The 26,571-nt window shown below is 45.4% G+C and overlaps 1 protein-coding gene across 3 annotated transcripts in view; it reads right to left on the bottom strand.

The window, feature by feature from the left end:
- Positions 1-17,974: 17,974 nt before the first annotated feature.
- The window catches only part of DCAF5 (DDB1 and CUL4 associated factor 5), a 91,481-nt gene continuing 82,884 nt past the window's right edge, over positions 17,975-26,571 (bottom strand). For all 3 annotated transcript variants that reach the window (XM_043472379.1, XM_043472381.1, XM_043472378.1), the window contains exon 9: positions 17,975-22,637. In XM_043472379.1, the coding sequence (XP_043328314.1) occupies positions 20,868-22,637 (1,770 nt within the window). In that variant the 3' untranslated portion in view covers positions 17,975-20,867. The remainder of the gene's footprint in view (positions 22,638-26,571) is intronic.

A 26,571-nucleotide genomic window follows, 5' to 3' on the forward strand; every position in this document is an offset into this window, starting at 1 on the left:
AATTCAAAACCAAAATGAGATACCACTTCACACCTACTATAATGACTATAATACTTTTGTTTTAAAGAAAGAAAGTGGAAGATAATGAGTGTTGGCAAGGATATGAAAAATTCAGAAGCCTCATACATTGCTGGCAGAAATGTAAAATGGTGTGTATGGCCACTTTGGAAAACAGTCTTTGAGGTTCCTCAAGAAGTTAAAACAGAGAGTTACTATATGACCTAGCAATTCCGCAAGAGAATTGAAACATATGTTCACACAAAAACTTATACATGAATGTTCATAGTGGCATTATTTGTAATAGCCAAAAAATGGAAATAACCCAAGTTATTATTTATCCAGTCATTAAGTGATGACTGGATAAGCAAACTGTGGTATGTCCATACAATGGAGTATTACTCAGTAATAAAAGGGAATGAAGTCCTGATACATGATACATGTGGATGGACCTTGAAAATATTATGCTAAGTGAAAGAAACCAGACATAAAGGCCACACAGTGTACTATTTAATTTATATGAAATGTTCAGAATAGGTTAATCCATGCAAACAGAAAGTAGATTACTGGTTAACAGGGGATGGGAGAAAGAGGGAATTGAGAGGTATGGGGTTTCTTCTTGATGTGATGGAAACACTCTGGAGTTCAGTAGTGGAAATGGTTGCAAAATGCTGTCAGTATAGTAAATACCCAATGAATTATATACTTTTAAATGGTTTCAATGTTGAATTTTATGTTATGTGGAATTTATCTCAATATAAGAAAACTTAAGTAAATTGATTAAAAAAAGAATGTTTCCATAAAGAAAATTCCAGGTCCAGATGGCTTCAGTAGTAAATCCTACCTAATATTTAAGGAAGAAAATGTATCAATTCTACACAGAAAATGAAAATGAAAAAAAAAAGGAACACTTCCCAACTCATATTTTGAGTGAAGTACTACTCTGATACCAAATCAGAAAAAAATTTGATTATAAGATTGCAAGAAAAGAAATAAATCTCTAATGAACATAGACCCTTAACAAAATTCTAGCAAATCAAATCTAGCAACAGATAGAAAGGGAAATGAGGCATGACCAAATCGGGTTTATCCCAGGAATGGAAGGTTTGTTTACCATTTGAAGATTAATCAGTGTAATTCAGCATACTAGCACAATTAAAAAAAACAAAAAACACCAAACAACTATATGATCATCTCAATACAGTTGCAAAGTTTTTTGACAAAATTCAAAAGCTATTCAGTAAACAAGAAGTAGAAAGAACTTTCATAACTTAATAAAGGACATCTATGAATAATCTCCAGCTAACATAATACTTAATGGTGAAAGACTGAATGCTTTCCCCCAAAGATTGGGTAAAGGGCAAAAATGACCACCTTAGCCCTTGTTTTCAACATTGTACTGAAGGCCCTAGACAGTGCAATAAGGAAACTAAAACAAATAAAAGACATATAGATTGAAAAGGAAATTATCTTTATTCAAAGACAACATGATTGTCTACTTTGGAAGTCCTAAGGTAGCTACAAAAAGCTATCAAAACTAACAAATAAGTTTGGCAGGGTCACATGATACAAAGTCAATGAACAAAAATCAAATGTATTTTTGTATATTAGCAATAAATATTTAGAAATAAAAATATAAAATACCATTCACAATAACACAAAAACTTAGTATCTCAGGGATAAATTTAACAAAATATATGAGGAACCCTATATAGGAAACTATAAAATATTCCTATGAAAATTTTAAGACCCAATTAAATGAATGTTAAATGGACAGATACACCATGTTTATGGACTGAAAGCCTCAATATTGTTAAGATATCAATTCTCCTCAAATGAAGCTATATTTGAAAAGCAAATTGTTCTAAGAAATCCCAATAAGATGCCAGTTGGCTTTTTTCTTTTTTTTCAAAGAAATTGAAAAAAAGCTGACTACATCTATATATAAAATAGGTAAACAATAAGGTCCTATTGTATAGCGCGGGGACCTATATTCAATATCCTGTAATAAATCATAATGAAAAAGAAAAAAAAGAAATGAAAATTGAAAACGAAAAAAGAAAATAAAAAAAAGAAAAAAAAATGATTTATTTTGCTGTATACCAGAAACATGCACAACATTGTAAATCAACTTTACGTCAATTAAAAATTTAAGAATTGGGAGGGGACATGGGTAAACCTATGGCTGGTTCATGTTGATATTTGGTAGAAACCAATGCATTACTGTAAAGCAATTATCCTTCAATTAAAAGTTTATAAAAATGAAATAAAAAGAAAATGTATGTGGGAATAAAAAATACTTAGAATAACCAAAACAATTTTATAAAAATTGAAGAACACAGAGGGACTTCCCTGGCAGTCCAGTGGTTAAGACTCTGTGCTTCTACTGCCAAGGGGCACAAGTTCAATCCCCGGTCTGGGAAATAAGATCTCATATGTTGCACTAGTGCAGCCAAAAATTTAAAAAAAAAAGAAGAAGAAGAACAGGGAATTCCCTGGTGGTCCAGGGGTTAGTACTCTGTGATTTTACTATTGAGAGAGTGGGTTTATTTCCTGGTCAGGAAACTAAGATCCTACAAGCTGCGAAGTGCGGCCAACAAGTAATTTACGAACAAAGTGCAGCTAAAGAAAAGAACAAAGTTAAAAGACTTACTTTATCTGATCTCAAGACTTATTACAAAGCTACATAATCAAGACAATGCGGTATTGCTATAAAGATAGATTATAGATCAATGGAACATTATAGAGCCAGAAATAGGCCAATACATATATAATCAGTCAGATGTTTTACAGAAGTGCCAAGGTTATTTTATGTAGCAACAGCGTTTTCAACAAATGGTGCTGGAACAACCTGATATCCAACTAACTTCAACCCTTCCCTCACACCTTCTTATACAAAAGTTAATTAAAAAATTAATCCTAGAAATACAATTGATTTTTGTACATTGACTTTATATAGTGTGACCTTGCTGAACTCACTTGTTAGTTTTGGCTAAGGAGATGGGCAGTCAGGATGGGGGAAAGTGGGGTGGGGGGCTCATGTGTGAGGCTGGCTAATTTAGAACAGGTGGTCAGGGAAGACCTCCTAGGAGAGGTGACATCTGAACAGGTTTGAAAGAGGCAGGGAAACCAGACATGGAGTTCTTTGAGAGGGGGAGTTGGGGGTCTCCCAGGGCTGCCAGAATTTATACCCACAACAGAGCTGGCAGCAGAATCAGGGGCTGAGCCCAGGTCTGCCCGTTGGAAAAAGTCTGAGAGAAGAGGCTTCTTTGGGGTGGGGGCAATGCAGCCAGTAACTCGAGACACAAAGACTGACTCAGGTAGCAGGCTGACTGCCTGGGGAAGGGAGTGCCTATCGTCTGGGTGGAGCGGTATATGGAAAGCCGTTTGTCACCTCCCTCGGGTGGCAGGGACACCAGCACTCTAGCTGGGGGGCAAGCAGCTTCCCCAGTGTCTACTTGGACAGAGCATGTGCCACAATGTGATACTCTACATATTCATTCACAGAAGTTCCTTGGTGGCCCAGTGGTTAGGACTCTGCGTTTCCACTGCAGGGGCCCCGGGCTCAATGCCTGGTCGGGGAACTAAGATCCCACAAGACAAATGGCACAGCCAAAAAAAAAAAGAAAATATATATTCATTTACTTATCTGTCATCAGTGTCATGAAAACATGAGCTCCATGGGGACAGAGACCGGCACAGAACAAGCAGGTGATTCACACAATTTCTTTGTGATGAGGGACTTCCCCGGTGGTTCAGTGGTTAAGACTCTGCACTTTCAATGCATGGGACATGTGTTTGATCCCTGGTCAGGGACGTAAAATCCCACATGTTGTGTGATGTGGCCAAAGGCAAAATAAAACAGATTCATGTGATGAGCAATCTGGCGAGCCCTCCATCCCCCTCTTAAGAGAGGAAGTCAAAGTGGAAGGCCAGATGGCCTGGCCCAGGGGTGGTTCAGGCTCTGGGAAAATACTTGAGCTGAGGGTGATTCATCATTCCCATCCCACACAGTGAAACCGGAGACTAGGTTGCTTATCCTTTACTTCGTTCAGGACTCACAAATTCCCTCTAAGGTAGATTATACCCTCACCATTCCCAGATGAAGAATCCCCGGCTCGGAGTTGAGATACGTTTACAAGTTTACATGGCTGACAGATGGCAAAGCTGATTCTCTCCAGGACCCAGAGTCTGTCTTTCCACGCTGAGCTTTAGAATGGGGTTTGAAGCCACAGGTGGTTGTTACGGTGATGGAGTGGGATGGCAAAGGTGAGCTCCAATAGGTGTTCTGAGTGACTGCTGGCATCTGTTAGACACCAGGAGCCCTTGGGCAGGAGAGGAGACTTGGGTCAGATCCTGCTCCACTCGGACGGCTGTCTTGCCCTAGAAACACTGAGCATCACACGACCTTCTGATCTGGCCAAGGGTCCCAGGTCCGAGGGTAAATACATTCAAATGGAGGGAGAATCCTGTGACAAAGGGGACATTACACAGGGGCCTAGCTTGTAGCACCTGTGAATTCACAAGGGGACCAGCACACCTAGTGAGTCATCAGGTCTAAAGTGCCTGGTAGTGCATCTGACACGCAGTAGGTGCTCAATCTTGGGTTGCTATTATTATGATAAAGACAATATTCTTACGCAGAAATTAGTAATAAATTGGAAGCTGAATTTCCTTCTGGGCTGAGTTGGAGAGCTCCCCAGGGCCAGGGTTGTGGGAACCAGATGAAATTTGTTCCTAATGAGGGTTCTGTGGAAGCTCAGCAAGTAGTTCTATCAAATTAACAGGCCCAGCGGACACAAGGGAGCAGATTTCTTCCTGAGCCTGGGCCCTGCCATCCCTCAGCCCTTGGAAATCAGATTATCGGGTGGGCAGGGCCAGGGAGGAAACTGAACTAAATACAATTACCAGCCCCAGCTTGTCCATCTCAGCCTGGAACAGGGCAGGCAGGAGGGGAAGGCAGAGGGGAGTCAGAGCCTTGCTCAGGAAGTTACAAATCCAAGGAAGTGGACAGGACAGGCCCATCCCTGCTGGAGGGCCTTGTCTCCATGAGCCCATCCTGGGATTAATTGTCTCATCCCCATGCTGTTCCCACAAAACACCAGTAACCCAGGCCTCCTCCCTTGGAGATAAGTGCAGTAATTCCTTTTATAGCTATGATCCCATCCAGCCTCGGCTTGAATCTCCCTAGTGATGGGGTGTTTGTTACCCAACAAGGTCTTCCGTCCCATTACTGATTCAAAAGCAGCCAACTGTAGGCAAAAGCCACTGATATCTGGCCTTAGATCTGACCACAAAGTCGATGTAGAACCGTGGGCGGGCTTGGCCACCTTTCCTCACCTGTGAGGTTTGTGGCCTTGTGGGAGGCGCTGCGCGCATGTGCTCCGTGGCCTTCCATGCTCTCCCATTGTGAATTGTGATTTCCCAGGTGGACTCTGACTCATCGAAGGACATCAGCCCATCACGGTCTCAGGAGTCGACCTGGGCATTTCCTTGGCTGTGGTGGTCCAGGCAGAGCCACCCCTTCAGACTTTCCTGCCATGACTGCCCGAAACTGCTCTTGCCATAACTCCAGATGAGAACAAGGCAGCGTTTTCTCTGAGTGCTGAGCACTACCCCGCCGCCATGGCGGAAGCCGGCCTGACACAAAGCAGACATACATGCAGGCAGAGCTGAGAGAGCTGCAGGGGAAACGATAGGGCCTGAGAAATGTCCAGTGTATCCCAGAACCTTTCGGTTATGGGGGAGCCAGTAAATTACCATCATTGTTCCATGCGGTTGGTTTAAGCTGCCTTTTCTGCCACTACCCATCTCTTAATGGGCGGAGACTCCTTTCAGGCTTAAACGTGTGGAGGTTTTTCCTATAAACCAGCTATACCTCAACAAGGAAAATAATAAATTTTATTTAAAAAGTGAAAAAAAAAAAGTGTTGAGACTTTTCCTAATAGGAAACTGGCTTCTCTGAGTTTCCATTCAATGGCTGTGGTTACAGCACTGGCCATGTGCACTATGTTTCCACAGGAAGCGAGACCAGGGATCTGCTGAGAGAGTCTCTCATCTCCCACCTAGGTCAGTAGTAAGCTAGGAGAGAGAGTTTTTCTCAGCTCATCCAGAGAAAATGCATCAGAGGAAGAGGAGGAGGAACAGGAGAGGAGTCCCAATAGCTCAGCTCATTACTGAGCCACCGCATTCCCTTTTCAGCTCCTACCGAAGTTAGGTTTCTGTCGCTTGTATAGACATCTGACTCCTAAAACCATTCTTTCCATCTCTGCTCCCCAGCACCCAACACTGTCTGGCACATAAGAGACTCTCAGTTAAGATTATGACTTTATTTCCCATGATTTGGAGCCTTCTACTGATTTTGCCAAATTCAAGAATGTGTTAGTGTATGTGGTTGTCTCTTTGGAGGAGCAGGTTCAATTTTTGGAAGGCAGATTCAGCAAACGTCTCTCAAGTACTGTGCCAGGGGTTTTCACATATATTACTTTATCTACTATCCAAACTGCTCTAGGTAATTCTATGCCCATTTCCCAGAGATAGAGAAACTGAGGCTCAGAGCAAGTTAAGTAGCATTTTAAAGTCACCCAGCTAAAACTGACAAGACCAGGAAGAGAAGGTATGTCTACTTAGAGTGACACTGTTGACTGATGATAAACTTAAATCTACTTAAGAGAACACCAAAGGCCTTGCAGGTCCTTTTCAACTTCCACTGTGAGAAAGCCCTCCCCCACAGGCTGCCTGTGACCCTCTTTGGGCAGTGGTAGACATGGTCTGCATGTGGCTAGTCAGTCCTGCCCTGGAGTCAGCTTCGAGTCAGTCCCAGGGAGGCTTTGTCAGTGCTGGATTTGTGAATCAGAAGTTGTTCATTGTGTTCTTAGCAACTTCAATTTAGAAGCTGCTAAGTTGTGTCTGACTTTGTGCGACCCCATGGGCTGCAGCATGCCAGGTTTCCCTGTCCTTCACTGTCAATGTCCGTCGAGCCAGAAGGGCCAGAGGCAAATGTGCACGTTTGAGGGAAATGGCCAGCGGGCAGGGTTAAGGTAGGTGAACTCACCCAGTTCCCTGTGAAACCAGAAGCACAAAGAGGAAGAAGTTACTGGCAACCATGTGAGCATGCCCTCCCCCTCTGATTTTTCTTTCTAAATGTCTCTATTGAGATATAATTCACATATCATAAAACTGGCCCATTTAAAGTGTACAATTGTTTTTTAAATATATATATATATGTATGTATGTGTGTGTGTATATATATATATATATATATATATACTGAGTTGTACAACCATCACTACAATCTAAGTTTAAAACATTTTCATCACTCAGAAAGAAACCTTATACCCATTAGCATTCACTCCCCATTTGCCCTCAATCTCCCTTCCCCCAGTGCTAGGTTACTCAATCCACTTTCTCTTTCTTTAGATTTGCTAATTCTGGACATTTCATAAAAATGGAATCACACATTATGTGGTCTTTTGAGCAGGTTTCTTTCACTTAACATAATGTTTTCAAAGGTCATCCATGTTGTAGCATGAATCAGTACTTTATGGCCAAATATTACCACATTGTATGGATATACCAACTGATATAGTCATCAGTTCATGGACATCTGGGTTGTTTCTACTTTTTGGTTATTAGGAATCCTTCTGCTATGAACATTCATGTACAAGTTTTCGTGAGGTTCTGGTTTATTTATATATTCATCTCTGTTCCCCATTCTCAGGTTCCTTCCCACATAGGTAACCATTTCAGTTTACGGAATGTTTTTTAGTTAATGTGTTTCTGATAAATGTGTATTCCTCTTGGGTGTGTGCATTTTTAATTTGCTCACATGGTGGTATTACATTGCAGTTTGTTTTCTGTACTTTTCTTTACTCAGCTCTGTGGTTTGGGGATCCATCTATGTTGCCGTGAGCAGCATCTGGTTCATTGTGCTGTCTGCTGTGGGTCCTCAGGGGTGGGCTACAACCACATTTTGGACCCCGACTTCCACTTTATTGTCCACTTTGCTGGCACCACGCCCAAACCCACAGTGGACATCTGGTATGTGTCCCCTTCAGAACCTGGCGAGAATGGCTAGAACATATGTCTGAGACAGGATTGCTGGGACACAGAATACGTGCATACTTTCTTTGAGTGGTGCCTGACTATGAACAGTCTCCACTGCTGGCAGACAAGACTGGGGCTGCAAGGAGTCGGAATTGTTCTTTTCATCCATTTTCCCTACACGGAAATAATAGCCTAAACAGATACTCGCCATCCCGACTTGCAAAGCCTCAGTCATCAGTACTGAGATGCACCATGCCTACTGAATGACAGAGATAGACACACCTTTTTATTTCCTGTCTCACATCTCTTTACTAAGTTCCTAGGACACTCACTACATTTATACCTCCTGAGATCATACAGTGAGATGGTTCTTTAACCCTTGTGGATAAAATTTCTGAAGAAAACCTGTTATAAAATTTTTGTTTTGCTCTTGGGGTGCAAAGAACTTTGACCCTATAACGACCTTCTTCTTTTTTTGCATCCAGGAGGTGAGTGGGAGGGGACTGGCTCCTTAAACTCTCCCAGCACTAGGAGCACCAAGGAACTGGGGAAGAGAAGGGAGGATTCAAGGGATCGGCTGGGAATTTTCCCTTCGGTTTCTGCTGACTTCCTAGAGAGGCACTAAAATCCTTATGGATAGTGGAAACTGTGAAATTTCTTCCCTGGGAAAATTTCCTACATTTTGGGAGGATCAACCATCTGGGCAAAGCTCGAAGTTAACACATCCCTTGGATGACTGGTTTCTTTTTGTTTGTTTGTTTTGGCTGCACTGTGGGGCATGCAGGATCTTAACTCCCTGACCAGGGATCGAACCCATGTCCCCTGCATTGGAAATGCAGCAGGAAGTCCAAGTGATTTCTTTTTAAGGGACTGGCTCAGAGCTTACTCTACATCCCTACCCACAGGGGTGCATCTTTTCACAAAGCACGTGGGCGTCATCAGAAGTCTTTTGCAAAGAATCCATTTGTATGTCATGTGAATCCCTTTGTCCTCATTCTGGTTCCCTAAGTTTGGATTTCTCATAACTGGCTTTTCCTAAGTGAAGGCCATCCTCCTACTGGACAGACCAAATCCCTGTTGGACAGTCCCAGTGAGTCACTGGAAGGGCCTGGTGGACAGCTGGGAGTGGTTGCTGCGCCTGTGAGGGTCTAGTGCTCTCTCTGCCTGTCGTCACTTCTTCCCCCTCACTGGCTTCTGGTTTTCAAATTCTAGCTCTGTGGAGTGGCTTCTGTGGCTGGCTTTATTTGAAAGTATTTAGGACAAAGAGAGAACCCAGCATTTCAAAACACCGAGCTTCACTTCCACGTCGCTTTCTCATAAATGCTGAGAGGGAACAGATTAGGAAGAGGAGATGACGCCTTTGGAGAAGTCACCCTGCTTTCCCACTGCCACTTGTCCTCAACATTTTGCTCAATACTGGCATCATAGACACGAGGTCAAAGATCAGCAGGTCACTGGACCTGGAAGAAGACAAGATTATTATTATTCCTTAAAGCAACCCATTTTTAAAAGTTGTATTTATTTTTTTAATGTATTTTTGACTGCACTGGGTCTTTGTTGTTGCGAACAGGCTTTTCTCTGGTTGCGGGGAGCAGGGGCTATTCTCTAGTTGAGGTGCATAGGCTTCTCACTGCGGCCACTTCTCTAGTTGTGGAACACAGGCATGCGAGTGGCTCGCTGGCTCTAGAGAGGAGCCTCAGTAGTTGTGGTTCCTGGGCTTAGCTGCCCCACAGCATGTGGGATCGTCCCCAACCAGGGACTGAATCGTGTCCCCTGCATTGGCAGGCAGATTCTTAAACGCTGGACCACCAGGAAGCCCGGAGACAAGATCATGACGAGAAAAACAGTGGCACTCTTTATCCAGTGCCTACTCATGATGGATGCTGTGCTAATACTTGGGCCACTGGATGTGAAGAGCTGACTCATTGGGAAAGACCCTGATGCTGGGAAAGATTGAAGGCGGGAGGATAAGGGGACGACAGAGGATGAGATGGCTGGATGGGATCACTGACTCAATGGAGATGAGTTTGAGCAAACTCCGGGAGATGGTGAAGGAGAGGGAAGCCTGGTGTGCTGCAGTCCGTGGGAGTCACACGACTGAGTGACTGGAAAACAACAAATATATATATATATATATATATATATATATATATATATATGTATCCCTTTCCCACTAACCGTGACCATATTATTGCAGGGTAAGCCTTATCTCAGCTTTATGTACCCTACAAACCCAGGCTACCCTGGACACCACTGTCTACCCCACCAAGACCCTCATCTCTCCCTGACTCACTCTTCTGCTATTCGAAGGTGACTGGGCTCTGACTCAGAGCATGGGAGGAAGGAGATTCCTTGGCACCAGGAAGGGGAAAGGGACGCAGGGCTGTTAGTTCCCTCTCTGTGGGACTGGAGGGAAGAGGCAGCAGGAGAGAAAGGCCCAGGAGTGGACAGAAAGGGGCAGAGCGGGTCTGGTCACCAGAAGGCAGCGATGGTACAGAAGCTGTTTCTCAATCTCGCTCTCTGACCCCTCAGCCCTTCACAGAGCAGGGCCCAGAGAGTGTCCCAGGGGGAGGGCTGAATAGCAGAAGCACCTGGGAAACCATGCAGCTGACCCTCTCCTAGGCCTTGAAGTCACCCTGAGGACTGAGCAGAGGATTCCCATGACTGTCAGCCTGGCACAGGTCATGGATGTGCGGTGGGCTCGGGTTCTCCCTCTTGCTTGCTTGTGCAATGACCTGGTCCTTGTGCTAAGGGCTGGTCAGGAGAGGGGAAGGAAGGGAGACCAGGGAAGGGAATGCTCTAGGGAGGGAGTCCACTGTGCACTTAGCATAGGGGCGAGGAGAGAATGAAGGAGGCTGGGACTCACGTGCCTCCTTTTCTGGACTGGGAGCTCCACTGGAAGGGGCCGACAGGACCACAGTGTGCAGCTGAGCAAATGGTGCCTCCCACTGCACTGGGAGGTGCCAGTCATGTAGACCACAGTGCAGATGGCAACCCTTAGGGTCAGGCGCTCCACGGGCTGCATGGCATAGGGGTAGTCCTGCCCTCTGCTAGTCGCTGTTGCTCAGTCACTAAGCCATGTCTGACTCTTTCAGACCCCATGGATTGCAGCAGGACACACTCCTCTGTCCTCCACTATCTCCCAGAGTTTGCTCAAATGCATGTCCATTGAGTCAGTGACGCTATCTAACCATCTCTTCCTCTGCCGTCCCATTCTCCTTTTGCCTTTAATCTGTCCTAGCAAGCAAGAGGGTCTTTTCCAATTAGTTGGTTCTTCGACTCAGGTGGCCAAAGTATTGGAGCTTCAGCTTCAGCATCAGTCCTTCCCATGAACATTCAGGGTTGATTTCCTTTAGGATGGACTGGTTTGATCTCCTTGCTGTCCAAGGGACTCTCAAGAGTTTTCTCCAGCACCACAGTTCAAAAGCATCAGTTCTTCAGTGCTCAGCCTTCTTCATGGTCTAACTCTCATATCCGTACATGACTACTGGAAAGACCATAGTTTTGACAGTATGGACCTTTGTCTGAAAAGTGATGCCTCTGCTTTTTAATACACTGTCTAGGTTTGTCTCTGTGCCTAGAGAACATTTTAGAGGCTACCGGCTATTCTAGACTTTGAAGGTGGGAGCGCTCAGACTTGAGCATTGTCCAGGAGTTGAAGAAGCCTCCTGAAGAGGCCATCATCAGTCATAAGGTCAAGTGGTCCTGGCAGGGGCCTGGCCAGAGAGATCTTCCTGACTGCCATTGTCTTGTCCCTGGCCCCATAGGCACCCAGGACTGAAATGGCAGTCCTTGATCTTTCCCTGCATCAGCAATCACAAGAGTCAATCCCAGCTAAAAAGAGAAAGTCTAAATAATCTCGGGCACACATGAGCCAGTCCTCTAGAATGAAGACACAGTGTTGCCTCTTAGGCCTGCTGCTCCAACCGTTCCATCTATCTTCTAAGTTTGACTTCTTTCCAGTGGAGACCCCAGAGGCATGCTTGCCATTGGTTCTTTGCCTTTTCGGGTCCCCATCCCTCCTCCTGGATTCTCATCAGTAAAACTAGTATAGATGTTTAGTGGGCAGGGGGTCCAAACCCCACCCCTCAGGGATATCTCAAGTATACTCGCCCATCTTAGGGGGAAGCGAGGTTGCCCACTGGATCCCAGATGAGGGGACCAGAGATAGGAAGTCAGTAGTCAGATGGAGCTTCTCACTGGACTCAGTTGACCTAACAAGGAAGACACACAGCACCCCGATTCAGCAGGAGCCAAGCCTAGGGCGTCCTCTCCAGTCTCCCGGCAGAAGGAAAAGCTGGGAGAGTTGTAGGGTTTGGACACTGGTCTGAGCAGGACAAACTTGCCTTGGTGTCAGCTCTTGCCCCCACGGTCAGACAGATGTGAACAAGGCAGGGTCTCTGCCAGCTCTTCCACCTGTTGGGGCTGCCCTGCTGTCCCCAGACAGGCTAAACTAGGTGGCACCTGCTCATGGAATGCCAACCCAGGCAGGCGCTTGCGGAGCAAAGTGCTGGAGTTTCCTTTGAGCAGGGAAGTTTAAAACTGAGATAAAGATGAAGAGATCTGAACTGTAAGCTGCTTCTCACAGCTAGTTTAGGAAGAAGATCTTACCAGGACCCCATAGCCAAGAAGAGTACAGAGATTTGGACCAGTCTTCTTTGGTCTCCAACTGGGTAGATTCCATTTGAAATGTGTTCCTTTCTCTTCTGGTACTTGGGTGCTTATAACTGGAAAGATCTTCTCCCATTCTTGAGCGCCAACATACCTAAAACCTAATGAGCTTACATCAAAAAATCTACAAACAATAAATGCTGGAGAGCGTGTGGAGAAAAGGGAGACTTCTTGCACTGTTGGTGGGAATGTAAATTGATACAGCCACTGTGGAAGACAGTATGGAGATTCCTTTAAAAACTAGGAATAAAACTACCATATGACCCAACAATCCCACGTAGGCATATACCCTGAGAAAATCATAACTGAAAAAAGTTACATGTACCCCAATGTTTACTGCAGCACTATTTACAATAGCTAAGGGCATGGAAGCAACCTGGATGTCCATCAACAGATGAATGGATAAAGAAGCTGTGGTATATATACACAATGGAATATTAATCATAAAAAGGAACACATTTGAGTCAGTACTCATGAGATGGATGAACCTAGAGCCTATTATACAGAGTGAAGTAAGTCAGAAAAACAAATATTGTATATTAATGCATGTATATGGAATCTAGCAGATGGTACTGATGAACCTACTTGCAGGGCGGCAGTGGAGATGCAGACGTAGAGAACAGACTTACAGACATGGGCACGGGGATGGTGGAGAGGGTGGGATGAATGGAGAGAGTAGAACGGAGACATATTCACTAATACGTGAAATAGATAGCCAGTGGGAATTTGCTATATGACTCAGGGAAGTGAAAGTGGGGCTCTGCGACAACTTACAGGGGTGGGATGGGGTGGGAGGTGGAGGGAGGTTTAAGAGGGAGGGGACATATATACCTAAGGCTGATTCATGTTGATGTATGGCAGAAACCAACACAATACTGTAAAGAATTATCCTTCAATTAAAAATAAATAAAAAACCTAATGACCATACTCTGATCCCTTTGATCTTTTCTTCCAGTCTCCCAAGATGTTTATTGCTCCCCTCTGAAATTCACCCAAGAGACTTGTTGACCTTTCTGGGCACTGAAACGTCGGGCTGGCACTCAGTAACCTACGAGCTGTCAGAGTTGCTGAGAGGTGCAGCAAGTCACGTCAGTCTGAGTGTAAGGGCCCTGGTGTTGATTTTCTGAGGGTGAGGGTGGCCCAAGCTCAGCCGACTCTGGTTTTCCTTTGCATAAGGCTCTTCCCTCCTCGCCCTGCCTCCTTACAGGCCATCTTCAATCCCTCACTAGGGCTGTATACTATAGTCAGAGCCCTGCTGGAGTCACACTGGGGGTGGGGAGACCAAGGTAAGTGCCCCACTTCCTCCTCCTCCAAAGAACTACATCTCGGGACAGCAAGATGTAAGGCAGGTGCCAGACTCAGAAGCCAGGCCAAGCCACTAACTGGCCTTGGGCTCTCCATTTCAGAAACGAGGGGGTGGACAGGACAATGCAGCTGCCCACCCCACTCCTTCAGGACCAGCCCTTCCTACCCTTCCTTCTGCTTCCCTTCTGGCAGATGTGTTTTGAGAAGTCCCCCGCCTCACCCAACCGCAGTATAATTCCACTGTCTTTTTCCACCAGCAGTTCAGATCCCTCCTTTCTCCTATTCCTCTGCCTACCCTCTCCAAGGGCCTGTGCTCTGAGCTCTATTCCAGATGTGGCCTGAGGCTTTAGTGGGCTCTGACCCTTTCCCCTCTCGGCCTAGTCGGACTTCTTTTGTTTTTTTTTATGGTTGAGCTTCCTCTTGAATTAGATGTTACAAAATATTTAACACACATACACATGTGAAACAATCCTGCATGGAAAACTCTGGTCAAAACTTTTCTTTGGCACAAACACAGAACATTTCCATGGCTTCCCACTTTCTTGATTCTCCAGGGCTGGCCCATGTCCAGGTGGAGGAATTTTGGCTCTCAAGGCCAGAGAGAAGTTTGCTGTCCCAGCTCCTGAAGTCTGGGTCATCTCTAGTACCACCATATTAAGACTGTAGTTTAATAAAATCTGCCAGTATCCCCCACCCCCTAGCCCCAAAGGCTTGCTAATAGTTAAGCAAGGATCTATGGGCCCTGTCAGCCAAGTCTGGTTCTTTTTTAGAAGCTCTTAGACAAAGCCTTTAGACAGCTGTCTCCCAAGTTGGAGGTAGTGTCCAAGGCCTCAAACTCAGCTTTAGTCTGGTCTACTATACTGGGGAAAATTTACTCTTTTCTATGATTTCAGAGTAAGGTTTGCTTTTGTTGAATCTGTGTGCATGCTCAGTGTACGAATTTTTGCGACCCCATGGACAGTAGCCCACCAGGATCTTCGGCCCATGGAATTTTCCAGGCAAGAATACTAGAGTGGGTTGCCATTTCCTCCTCCAGGGGTTCCTAACCCAAGGAATAGAACCCATGTCTCTTGTGTCTCCTGCATTGGCAGGTGCATTCTTTACCACTAGCACCACCTGGGAAGACCCAAGGATTGTTAATAGACAGTAAATTCTTTCTCTGAAGGAGAACTTTCTATATTCCTTGGCAGACCCCATTCAAAAAAGTCTTCTTCGTGGTTGCTATCAACAAGCAATGGGGGCAGAATAGAGAGGATATGCTAATGACTGCAAACACTTTAGTGCTTTCTATACATCAGGCTCTAAGGCACACAAATACGCATGCACCCATGCATGCCCATGTGCGCACGTTTTATCCTTTAACAACGTATTGGCATTTCCCCCCACTTTACAAATGAGGAGCTTGAGGTTCCGAGCAGCTGTATACTTACCAAAGATTTTGGCTCACCGGTAGGTTCTGGTGGGCACCATAGTGATGTCTCAGGACTGAGAACTCATAGGAATGGGATGTAGACAGTACACGGAATTGTTAGGGGAAACACCCTGACTGAAACCACCCACCCTGGCCAGGCACCAGAGTAATCACTTGCATGTTATTTTATGATAGGAGGTCCTTGTAAGGAACACAGAGCTAACCAGCTACTACCAACCAGAATTCAGGAACAGTCAAAAGCAGATGTCACGTGTCCTGCCACCTCCTGGAATCCTTCTCGCTGGCATCCATCTTGGCTGAGCAATGTGCGGGGTACCAGGAAGGACCCTGAGTTGAGTGATTGGCCAGAGAAAACCCAGAAGTTAATCCCAACACAATAAAAATGGAAGCGCCAAGCCACGTGACTGAGCAGTCCTCCTGGGTACCCTTACCTTCCTGCTCTCCACCCAGGTGCCCATTTTCCCAATAAAGTTTCTAGCTTTGTCAGCACATGTCTCCTCAGACAATCTCCAAGAGCCCACTCTTGGGCCCTGGAAGGGCCCCCCCAACTTCCTGCAACAGGATGGAAAGAATGACATTTTAGAGTTGGGAGGGACCTCGATTGTACAGTTCCCAAGATCTGAGTGATCTGCCCAAGGCTCATGAAGCTACTCCACTGAAGAATCAATACAGAATCCTCTTCTTTTGTTATTTCAATACTATTTCCATCCTGCTCATCCCTTATGAGGAAGGGAAAACAGACATTAGCTTTAGCAATTTAAGGTGGGGTCTTGGATAGAATAGAAATGTTAAAAAAACACTGACTCTGAAAGAAAAAATAAGTTTAAGAAGTGGTAAGGGGAAGCCCCAAATAGTGTCACTGACCATAGCATCTACGAATAGTCCAACAGGGAGATGTTACCCTCTGAAAGCCTATACCAACCACCACCAACTGCATACTCATCTGTTTTGGGTACTTGTTTCAGTGTGCTGGTTCTCAGGATTATTTTTTCTTGGCATGTATGCATTCCAGCCAAGCGAATTTCTCCCAAACCAATCCTTCACTTTTACTGACTTCCATTATAAATTTGGCAGTTTTCAAGAATCTTGATGACCCAGTGTTTGAGGCCAAACTGTGGCATGTTCAACGCTAGTTCTGTGGATCTGGAAAGCAGTGTGAAGGTACCTAGCATTTCACTCCTTCTACTGCAGCCTTCCTATTCTTCCCTTCAAACATCTTCCATGCCAGCTTCCCGACCACAAGAACATCTCTCATGGCTAAAGATCTGGGTTAGCACCCAGCTATCTTTCTGTTTTACTGCCTTTCTCCAGCCTTAGTGGAGGTACTGACAAAGTCAGATACAGGAAGACTTGAAAGCTAGCCTTCTACATTTCAGCTGGAATATTCCATTAGCTCATGGCTTTGGGCTCCAGAAAGGAGTCATTTCCCAGCAATTTGAAATACTAGATACCCGACTTCCTTACAATGTGACTGTCTTGTAGATAAGCACTGTGGGCCCCTGCTCACAGCTCAAGTAAACTCTGTTGAGTGAACAGGACTGACCCACTCTTCCTGCAGTCCCTGGCCATGTCAGCGCTGGCCCGGTGAAGTTTATCTTTGCCTTTCAGCCTCCTTGCTGAGGAGCATCTTACCACCTTTGTGCTAAGAGTGAAATGCAATTAGGGTGCAGATGGCTTAGATTTTCTTTTCATATACATTTTTCTTCTGCTGCATGTGGGAAGCACTGTACTTTGAAGAAATTCAAAATTACTCCCAAGACACTTAAATGTTATTTTTACTCCAGCATGAGTGCACAAGGACAAATGAGCGCTTAGACTGAAATATCCCGCCTGAGAGAACCACACAGCTTGTCCAAAGCCCTTATCCTGATGCTGTGGGCAAGTCTGGACTCATCAAGCCTTACTTCACCCTGGTATTTCAATTGCTGGCACGTTGCCTTGCTTAGGTCATAAGGGACGGATAGTCTTCCTTTGGCAGTATAGATTTTCCTCACAAGAATTTTGGTTGGCAAGAACTTTTCAATTAACTGAAGGAGGCAGCTTTATAGGCAGGAGATATATGATGGGTTGGGTTTTTTTTTTTTAAATTTCTGTTAGAAAAAGTTTACCATGCATGTCTGGGACAGGGCAGGAAAAGCAACTTGATATTTGGAAACATCAGAAAACATAATTCTTTGGAGGCTATTTGCAATGTCACTTTGCTGCATCTTTCCCTCAGTTCTGACTAATAAAAGGGTCAATTCCAGGATTTCAGTATCCTGAGTCCATCTAAGCCTGGGAAAGGATATCAAGTAGATACTTCCTCCAACTCTAAATTTTGTGGTCCTAATGTGACCTTTGTCCCAATACCTAGAAATGACCTTGACCACTGGCATCGAGGCAGTGTACCACAGCTTTTCTTCTAGTATTCAGGGTGGCTTTGAATCAAGTTTCCAATTAGGCAGGAATTGAAACAGGAAAGGAATAAAGGAGGAGGGGTGTCTAAGCAACCAAGTCTTCCCTGGAAGAGAAGAGGAAGCCATGAGAAGTGAATAATAGGTTTATTTGCATATACATAAGAGAAGAGCTAGCGTTGCTGGGAGAGAGGCAGGGCTTGTGAGGAGGTAAGGCTTCAGCAGAGGAAGGCACCTTGACAAACAAGGACTCCGGGCTCAGTAAACCAAGCACAGTTGCAACCTTCTTTTGCCCCAAGCCCACTACTCATTTAACTCATTTACCTGTTGTCAGAGAGACATGGGAATCACTTACAAAACCAGGTGGAAAATAAAGTGGAGGGAACCAATTTTATAAATTTGGACCAGCCACTTAAAACTTTATGTACAGGATGCAGAAAAAAACCCATAAGAGGCACCTTTGAATAGTTCAAACCTAATCAAGTGCCATCTGCCCTGTTAGTAAAAATAGCTATCACAGAAGAATCTGGGGATTAAATGTGCCTCCAAAGTTGGGGCCTCAATCCTACAAGTTTAGGCAAAGGGACCCTAGAAGTGGAAGTTCCTGCCAGGTTTGCAGGACCATGATCACAGACAGGAGATCTCTGGGGATCAGAGTGGAATGGCTACAGAGACACGCATTTCTCAGCTTGCTTCTGTGGGTACACTGTGGGGCCGAGCTCCTGGGAAGCAGAATCTGGGGTGTCTCCCAAGGATGGAAGGCATCCTTGCTAAAAACATCTTTTCTTGGACTCTAAAGTTGAACCAGAATGAACTTTGACTTCTCTTCTGAGTATCCAAATGAGATAAAGGCTCTTAACATGAAAAGATCAAGTTCTGCATTTGGGAACAGTAACTACCAACTGGCTAGTTCTCAAGAGAACTTTACCTACTTCTTCTTCTCCAGGAAGATATGTGGATTGTCCTTAGAGAAGTCAGAAGTGGCCAGCTACTGACTAGATGCAGTAATATAAAACAAAAAGATTGGGCATGCTGACTAGGAAGGGGAAGAGAAACACACACTGAGTGATTATATCTTTTTTTTTTTGTATATAAAGGATTAAAAAATTCCAATTTAATAATAAATTTTGGAAAAGCAAATGTAAAATGACTTGGGCTTATAAAACCAGAATTTACAATTATCTGTGTATAGTCAAAAACAAATCATAGAACCGTTCTGATTACAGATTAAAGTAATTCTACTGGTTACAGAATCACTGACCCACTCCCCGGTGAGATTACAGTTGTTTAGTTGTAAGCATCTCCACTGCTACTCACACTCCTTTGTCTCCTCCTCCTCAGTGTTTTCACACCCAAGTCATGGCACACACACCAGGCACGTCTTTCTTTTCACAAAGCTTAGCAAGATGATCCCTCCTTCCGGCTTAGATCAACAACCTTCCTTTATAAATAACCCCCCTTCCCCTGGTCACTAAATTCGTCCACGTCTTCATCCTCCACAGGCTCCCTCCCCTTGGTCCCAGTTCCAGTAGGACATGTCCATTCCTAAAAAGAATGCTGGATTCGTGAGGCCACACCAGTCACAAGCTAGGACCTCTCCAGGCCAATGGCACTGGGCTCCTAGCTGTCCAGCACCTTTGTGCTCAAGAAAGCTGTAGTGTTCTCTCTCCCTCATTTCTTCCCAGCATTCTCCTGCCCTTTCATGACATCCATGCCAACAAGCTATCTGTCATTCTAGGTTTCCCTGTCTCGTACAAGCCTTCATTAATAACCAAGTGACTGTAACTACCACGCAATGCTGAAAAGATCCTTGTCTTTTCCTCTCAATCTTTATCTACCTTCATGAACAGAGTCTCCTCTAGAAGCCACTGACCCCTCTTTCCACACTCTCTGCCTCCTGAGAGACCTACTCAATAAGAATCTGTTACTCTGAGATGCCTACTCTGCAAGATCCAGTCACAACACCACAGCCTCTGTGGACTGCAGGCCGGAGGGAAGATGCCAGGCCCACCAATTCTGATTGATCATTTCAGGTTAAATTAAATGAATGCAGTACCACACTCTGCTCTTCCCTACACTTCTTCATTAACACACCTGTAACATCCACTTTAGTAGTCTGAGCACAAAGCTCTTGAGAGCTGTCTCTCCCCTTCTTTCCATAGGCCGAGATGCCACCATGTGGGGCCAAGAAAGTGCCTGCTGGCCTTCTGAGTGCCTCTTAGGAACTAGCACCTAACTTGTTAAAGTGTTACCCACAACTAGTTATATTTTACGGCCCCCTACAGTATGGTGTTGCACCATTGCTCAATTTGCAACCAGTGAACTTTATCAGGGATCTATGTTCTCTCAAATCTGATCTTAAGTGCTAACCTCTCATTAGCATGAAAAACGCTCCACTTTTAGTACACCTACTTTAATGCTCAGTGAAGAAGTGCTACTGAGAAAACATGGAAGATTTCTTTAAGAAAGGAACCATGCTTTCCTTTCCAGCAGCCAGTGGGCTGAAGGCCTGTTTCCACTTGTCTCCATTCTTTTAGCGTAAATCCACTACTCACTGGCAACACAATCTGATTTAGCAGGCACTCAACGTTAAAACCAGAACACCTATGGCATGTAAACGAGGTGAGATGGCAAAAAACACAGATCCATAGAGCCTTTCTGACGGAGAATGGAAAGAAAAGTCTGAGACAGTGAGCTCACGCGTGCCAGTGCACACACATGAGAACAAGTCAAACATCTCAACAAGGATTTACTGTAACAGAATCTGCACAGGTACACTATGCTCAAGTCTTACTAGAAAGGACTCACTTGCATTTTTTCCCTTTCTTAACGCAGCACGACCAATGGCCAGCTAAACATCAGACCCATTGTTGAAGAGAAGGGAGCAGCATCAGACACAAAATTTCAGGCCCTGGTTTTACGTGCCTTTAATACTATTTTTCCTTTCCTCTGTGTTCACTAAACAGGATTTAAAATTTTTGTAAAGCTACTTTTCATAGCTTTTGGTTTTCCCTTTGTATTTATCATGTTTTTAATTTCTTCTCTGAGGAGGAATTCTCTGAATCTGTGTCTTCCAATTCGATTCGGTGCCTCTTGAGGCCACTATGGCCATGAACAGCCCTGCTGCTGTCTGTGTCTGGGGGATCAGTGGGGTCCTCTCTCGTTCCAGCACTGGGGGACTCACAGGCCATTTCAGACCCACAACAATCTTTGTGTAGGAGTATCCCTGTCAGGGACAAGTTATCGTGGTCAGTGTCCACACATCCTGGGGACGAGCAGGCCAGTGCCTCCAGCTCCGCGAAGTTCTGCCCATTGTTGTGGGGGTGCGGGGGGCGGGGGTGCAAGCGTCCATTGTTGTGGTTGGCACAGATGGTTTCGAGGCTCCTCTCCTCACTGTCATCAGACTGGGTCCTGAGGCAGTTGCCAGACCCGCTGCTCAGAGTGGAGCCAGATGCCTTGGGGACAGGAGGGGAGGGTGGCTCCTCCGCCCGGCTGCTCAGGGCCTTGCTTAGGGCCTTTCCATTGAGCTTCTTGGTTTCAAAAGTGTGTTCTACAGTGCCACCATTGTTGGAGTCCTGAGAGGCATCCTCGGGTGCCTCTGCCCAAGGGTGGCCACTGGGCTCAGGGCCTGGGCCATGGCTGGGGCTTATGGCAGAAGTCCCTTCTTTAAAAGCGTCCTTGCTGCGGCCTTCCGGAGGCAGGTCCTGGGTCCTCTGGGCCGTGGCCGCGTTTAGACAGGCTTCCTTGCTGGAAGAAGGGGCTGGGTTGTCCTTGTGGCTGGTTCCCGCCCTCCCTTCATCGGCCTCCCCAGACACGAGCGAGCTCTCTCCATCTTTGTTGTTTGAGTAGGAGATGTAGGAGTAGCGGAGCCACTTGTAAGCTTTATAAATCTTCCGCTCAACTGACTCTATGTCGGAAGTTGGCGATGCTCGGCTTGGCTGAATCTCCAGAGTGGACGCGCTCCGCTCAGGGGAGGAAGTGGGGGAGGAAGAGAGGTCATCTACTTTGATCTGGGGGTAATCATAGTTGTCTTCGCCGATGTAGGTGTCCGTGGGCTTGGGTGGGGCGCTGGGCCTCTCTTCTCGAGGCGTCTTCTGCCGGCGCCGCATGGCGTTCCGTTGCCGGGTGGATGCGCGCCGTTCGTTCAGCTCCTCCTCGTCCTCGGAGCTGCTGGAGCTGCTGGAGCTGCTGGACTCGTCTTCGGGGCTGGGAGACCGTGGCCGGGGGAAGAGGTCTGTGTCCAGTTCCACCTCACAGGCATTCTCTTCAGAGTCAGACTCGTTGGAAAGGGCCAGGAGGCGTTTGTCCTGGTAGCGCCGCAGGGCAGACAGGCGCTGCTGGCGAGACGTGGCATCCTCGCATGAGGGCAGCGGCGGGGTGGACGCCACCACGTTTGTGGCGGTGACCCGCAGGGGCCCCAGGTGGAAGGCGCTGTCGGCAGACTCATCCACTGTGGGCGGGGGCGAGCGGGGCAGCGAGGCCGAGGACTCGGAGTCGGTGTAGCCCGAGCGCTCACTGACCCCTGCGTGCAGCTGGAGGATGGTGCTCTCGCTGAGGTCACTGTCCGAGTCAGAGCTCCAGCCCTCGATCTCGCGACGCACCAGGGAGTCAAAGAAGGCCATCATCCGGGGGTCTTCCTGCACAGACTGGTTGGCGTAGTCGTGAGACAGGCCACTCCCACTGTTCAGCACAAGGCTGATGTACTCTTCGTGGGTATAGAGACAACGAGAATCATCCTCAATCCGACCATCCAGATCTCCGGTACATCCTGGCTGCTTGTACGGGCTCCAGATCTGCACAGAAGGTGAAAACAAAACCAAGGAAGCCTGGTTGGAATGTATTCTAAAGCTGTTGGTCATAAAGAGCTTCCCCAGACTCTCCCTGTCATTTAGCCGGGACTTGCTAACCAATGTTAGGCCCAGGATAAACACATACCATGACTCCCACTGCCCGCCTGCCTCCCCTTTAGCTTCCTCTACCAGTAGCCTGGAAATCACAATAACCCCCTTCATAATCTCAGAGGACAGAGGATGACTTGAAGACTAGCCAATGTGTTCAAAACTCTCAGAAGATTGGAGAGGTACCACTTTTCCAAAGTGAAAACAGACCTAGCAGTCAGTCCTCTGCAACAGTTAATATTTCAGCCTATAACTACTTCTCCCCAAATGCAACATTTCTATTTTTAACTAATGGGAATTGCTTACTGGAGCTTGGTAAGAATAGCCAACTGCCTACACTGCAGTTCCCTCTTGGACATGCAGGCATCAGTTACCCAGGAAACTGGGTTCTCTTAACCAGGGATCTGCTGGCTTGCTCCCCAACTATTCTGTTAGCTATTGGAATAGGCAGGACTCACCCTCCAAGCCCACAGACCCATCTCTTAATACCCCTCCACTCCACAGTCAGACATATGTGCTCATAGCCAAAAAGTAGCAGAACTAGGATTCAAACTAACGTCTGTCTGAATGCAGAAGCCCAGCTTTACGAGCTGAATTAAGTTATGCAAAAGTGGAGTTCAAGGTAATTAAGCTATCACTGCAGATGAGAACGATTAGCTTCACCTGACTCTGCCAGACTGGTCCTGAGCAGCACAGAGAAGCTCGGTTCTATCAGCTGGTAGTTATGGCAACTCAGATGAAATTCCAGGTGATTTTCTTGCTTTAACAGGCTGGTGTCTATCTTTAGATGGCACCCAACCCAGAAAGTAGTGGCTTCTCGTTCCCCGTCCTCTATCAAGCCAATGGCTTCGCTTCCCCAAAGTTATCCAAGGACAAATTTGCCTTCCTGTGAGCATGCTCCTGAGGCCCACTCCCTCCATGCTTTACTTTGATCTCCCAGGAGGCAGCATCTCTCAGGAGGATCCCAAGTTCAAGACAGGCTGAAGAACCCTTCTAGGCTAGGTCTCTTCACCAATTCCCAATTCAGATTCATTCCTCCTTGAACTTTGTCCCCTGCCTACAACTCCTCAGATGTCCTCCCACCCCCAGCTTCACAATCTCACCCAGGGGAGTGTTAAGGCAGTGATTCTCAAACTTTGATGTGAACGTGAATTACCTGAAGAATAATTAAAATGCTGACTCCTGAGCCCCACCCTCAGAGATTCTGATTCAGTAAGTCATGGGGAGGTTACCAGGGCTCTGTACTTTTAATAAGCACTCGAGGAGTTGAGAAAGTGGAGGGACCAACTTTTAAGAAACACTGGAATATATTAATAGTTAGCATAAAATAAGTTGCAAAAAATAAAGGCTTTGTCTGAAACAATTCTCAAATTCTTTGTGAGACTCAATGTTTGGGAAACATTTAGATATGGTCTTTAGCAACAGGCTCAAGCTATAAATGACTGTCTTTGCAAACAGATGTCTCTGGGAATAAAAGTTTGGTGGCTTAGGAAAAAACTGAAAGGTTCAACAAGCAAAGCCCTTATGATGTTTCAGAGTCGTAGTCTATACGCTGGGCTAAATCTCACTCCCCCAGTTAAAAATGGAAAATGTTACTAGCCATGTTATATAATATGAAGATAAATCCTTATGTACTTCCCAGAAACTCAGAATTTAACAGAAGAACAAAACATTCATGGTGAGATGCTTGCTGGCTCAACTATCCAACAAGCCTGGGTTTTAGTCTATTACCCAGCCCCCTACATCTTCACTTCAGGAATGAAAATCATAATACTGAAAGTTGGCATTTATATGCGCTCTGGAATGTATTAAGCTGAGGTAGACTTTCATTCCTGAAGCCTGGAGTAATGGAACAAAATGCTGGATCAGAAGGCAAGAGGCTTGAGTGCGGGTTCCCACACAACTCTAGTTTGCTCAGCTAGCCATCTAAACAGTGAAATTAGACGGGTCTCATGCAACCCAAAGATTCAGAGCAAAACAAAAGATCCATCCCAGACGGTCAGTCTCCAGTCCTCAAGGGACCTAAAGCACAGAGCTGTGGGAGAGGCAGAACAGGTAGGAACCTGGGCCACTCACATGGCCCAGAGCAAATGACTTTACCCTTGAAGCCTCTTTCCTCAGTTGTGGACATGAGAAGGATGAAATGATGTAACATATATCAAAGTACCAATAACTATAGTGCTTCCTCCTTCATTTGGCAAACAAATACCTCAACTAGAGGTTTTAGACTCATCCTCAAACAGACTTCTGAACACCAGAGGCACTGACCATCCCAATTATGTTAATCCTTATCCTTAAAACATCAATTTCAAACATTTGTGAAATTATCTTTTTAATACTGAAAGTCAACAACTCAGAAGTGAAGCAATGAAAACACAGCTTCCTGTTGCATGTGAACTGTGGCTAGATATCCCTCTTCGTGGGACAAGGTTCATGAGAAAAGGAGGAGGGGTGTACAGCTTTCTCTTGAAGCCCAGTGACAGTGACAAGTTTAGCTCAAGAGGCTGTTGAGCAAACAGATGCAGTTCAATTCTTATTAAATCATCATCGAAATGGAACGCAATTTCAGTAATAAGTGTTCTGACCCACACAGGTGACCGTGACATGCTTGATGTAGCAACTCTAAACCCTTTTCTCTCTCTGCACTACTATACTAAATTCAGACATTTGGCCACCTACCAAGAAAAACGACACAGACAGAGACTTAAGTTGTTATTCAGGGGTGCTTCACACTCTCTAATCTGGATTCCAAGACTCCCTGGGCCCACCTGTGGCCTACACCTTCCCAGCCTTACATCCAAGCCCTCCCCTTTCTGTGTTCTTCATTTTGGCCAAATGATCATTTCCTAAACAGGTCCTACACTTTGCTGCTTGTGAGCATTTACTCATGAGCATACTACCTGGAGTGTAGTAGGTGATCAATAAATATTTATTGATTCAATAAAATAACTAAACATCCAATCTCTCTCTTTAAAATGGCCTTCCCATCTTATTCCTTTCTTTTCTTTTGCAGACTTTTTCCTTCAAAATCTAGTTCAAGTATTACTTGAGATAGTTCAAGGGTACTGAGATTACCCCAGATGGGGGAAAAAAATCTCTGCCTCCCCACACTGCAATGTTTCCCTTATGTACTTTGCATTTTTTGTTAATTTCTTTTCTCTCTTACTGGGTTATCAACTCCTATGGGGACCTGCATTACCTATCTTTGCATTCCTCACAGGGCCTAACGCAAACTACACACAGTATGTACGGTTCACAAATACTGGGTGAATAGACAAATATTGGTCTTTGAGGGAAAAAGAAAGCCAGTAATTGTTCCATCTTTCTCTCTCTTATGTTTAACTACAAAATAACCTCGTTTTTTTGCTAAGTGTGGGCATTCAAAGGGATATAAGATCCGTTGCGGGTGAGAAGAGGCTGGCCCTGACTCCTTTCCTCCAGGCTAGTAAGGCACCAGTAAAGGACAAGTCAGGGAGAAGGTGGAGCAAACAGAGACAGGTGGAGAGAGAGGCTGGCTGGATTCAAGTATGGTGGAATGATGCTCTTTGAGCCACTGACCCTCTCAGAAAAAATACAAGAAAGATAGATTTTTTTAAAAGATTTCTTTTTTTTTTTAAAGGTGGACCATTTTTAAAGTCTTTATTGAATTTGTTACAGTACTGCTTGTTTCATATTTTAGTGTTTTGGCCATGAGGCAAGTGGGGTCTTAGTTCCCCGACCAGGCACCAGACCGGCCCTCTCTGCTGGTAAAATCTGGAAGGTAAAATCTTAACCACTGGACTGCCAGATAAATACCTGAAAGTGACTTTTATTAAAATAGAAACTGTCA

This window comes from Cervus canadensis, chromosome 6 (genome assembly GCF_019320065.1).
Source record: "Cervus canadensis isolate Bull #8, Minnesota chromosome 6, ASM1932006v1, whole genome shotgun sequence".
NCBI lineage: Eukaryota > Metazoa > Chordata > Mammalia > Artiodactyla > Cervidae > Cervus > Cervus canadensis.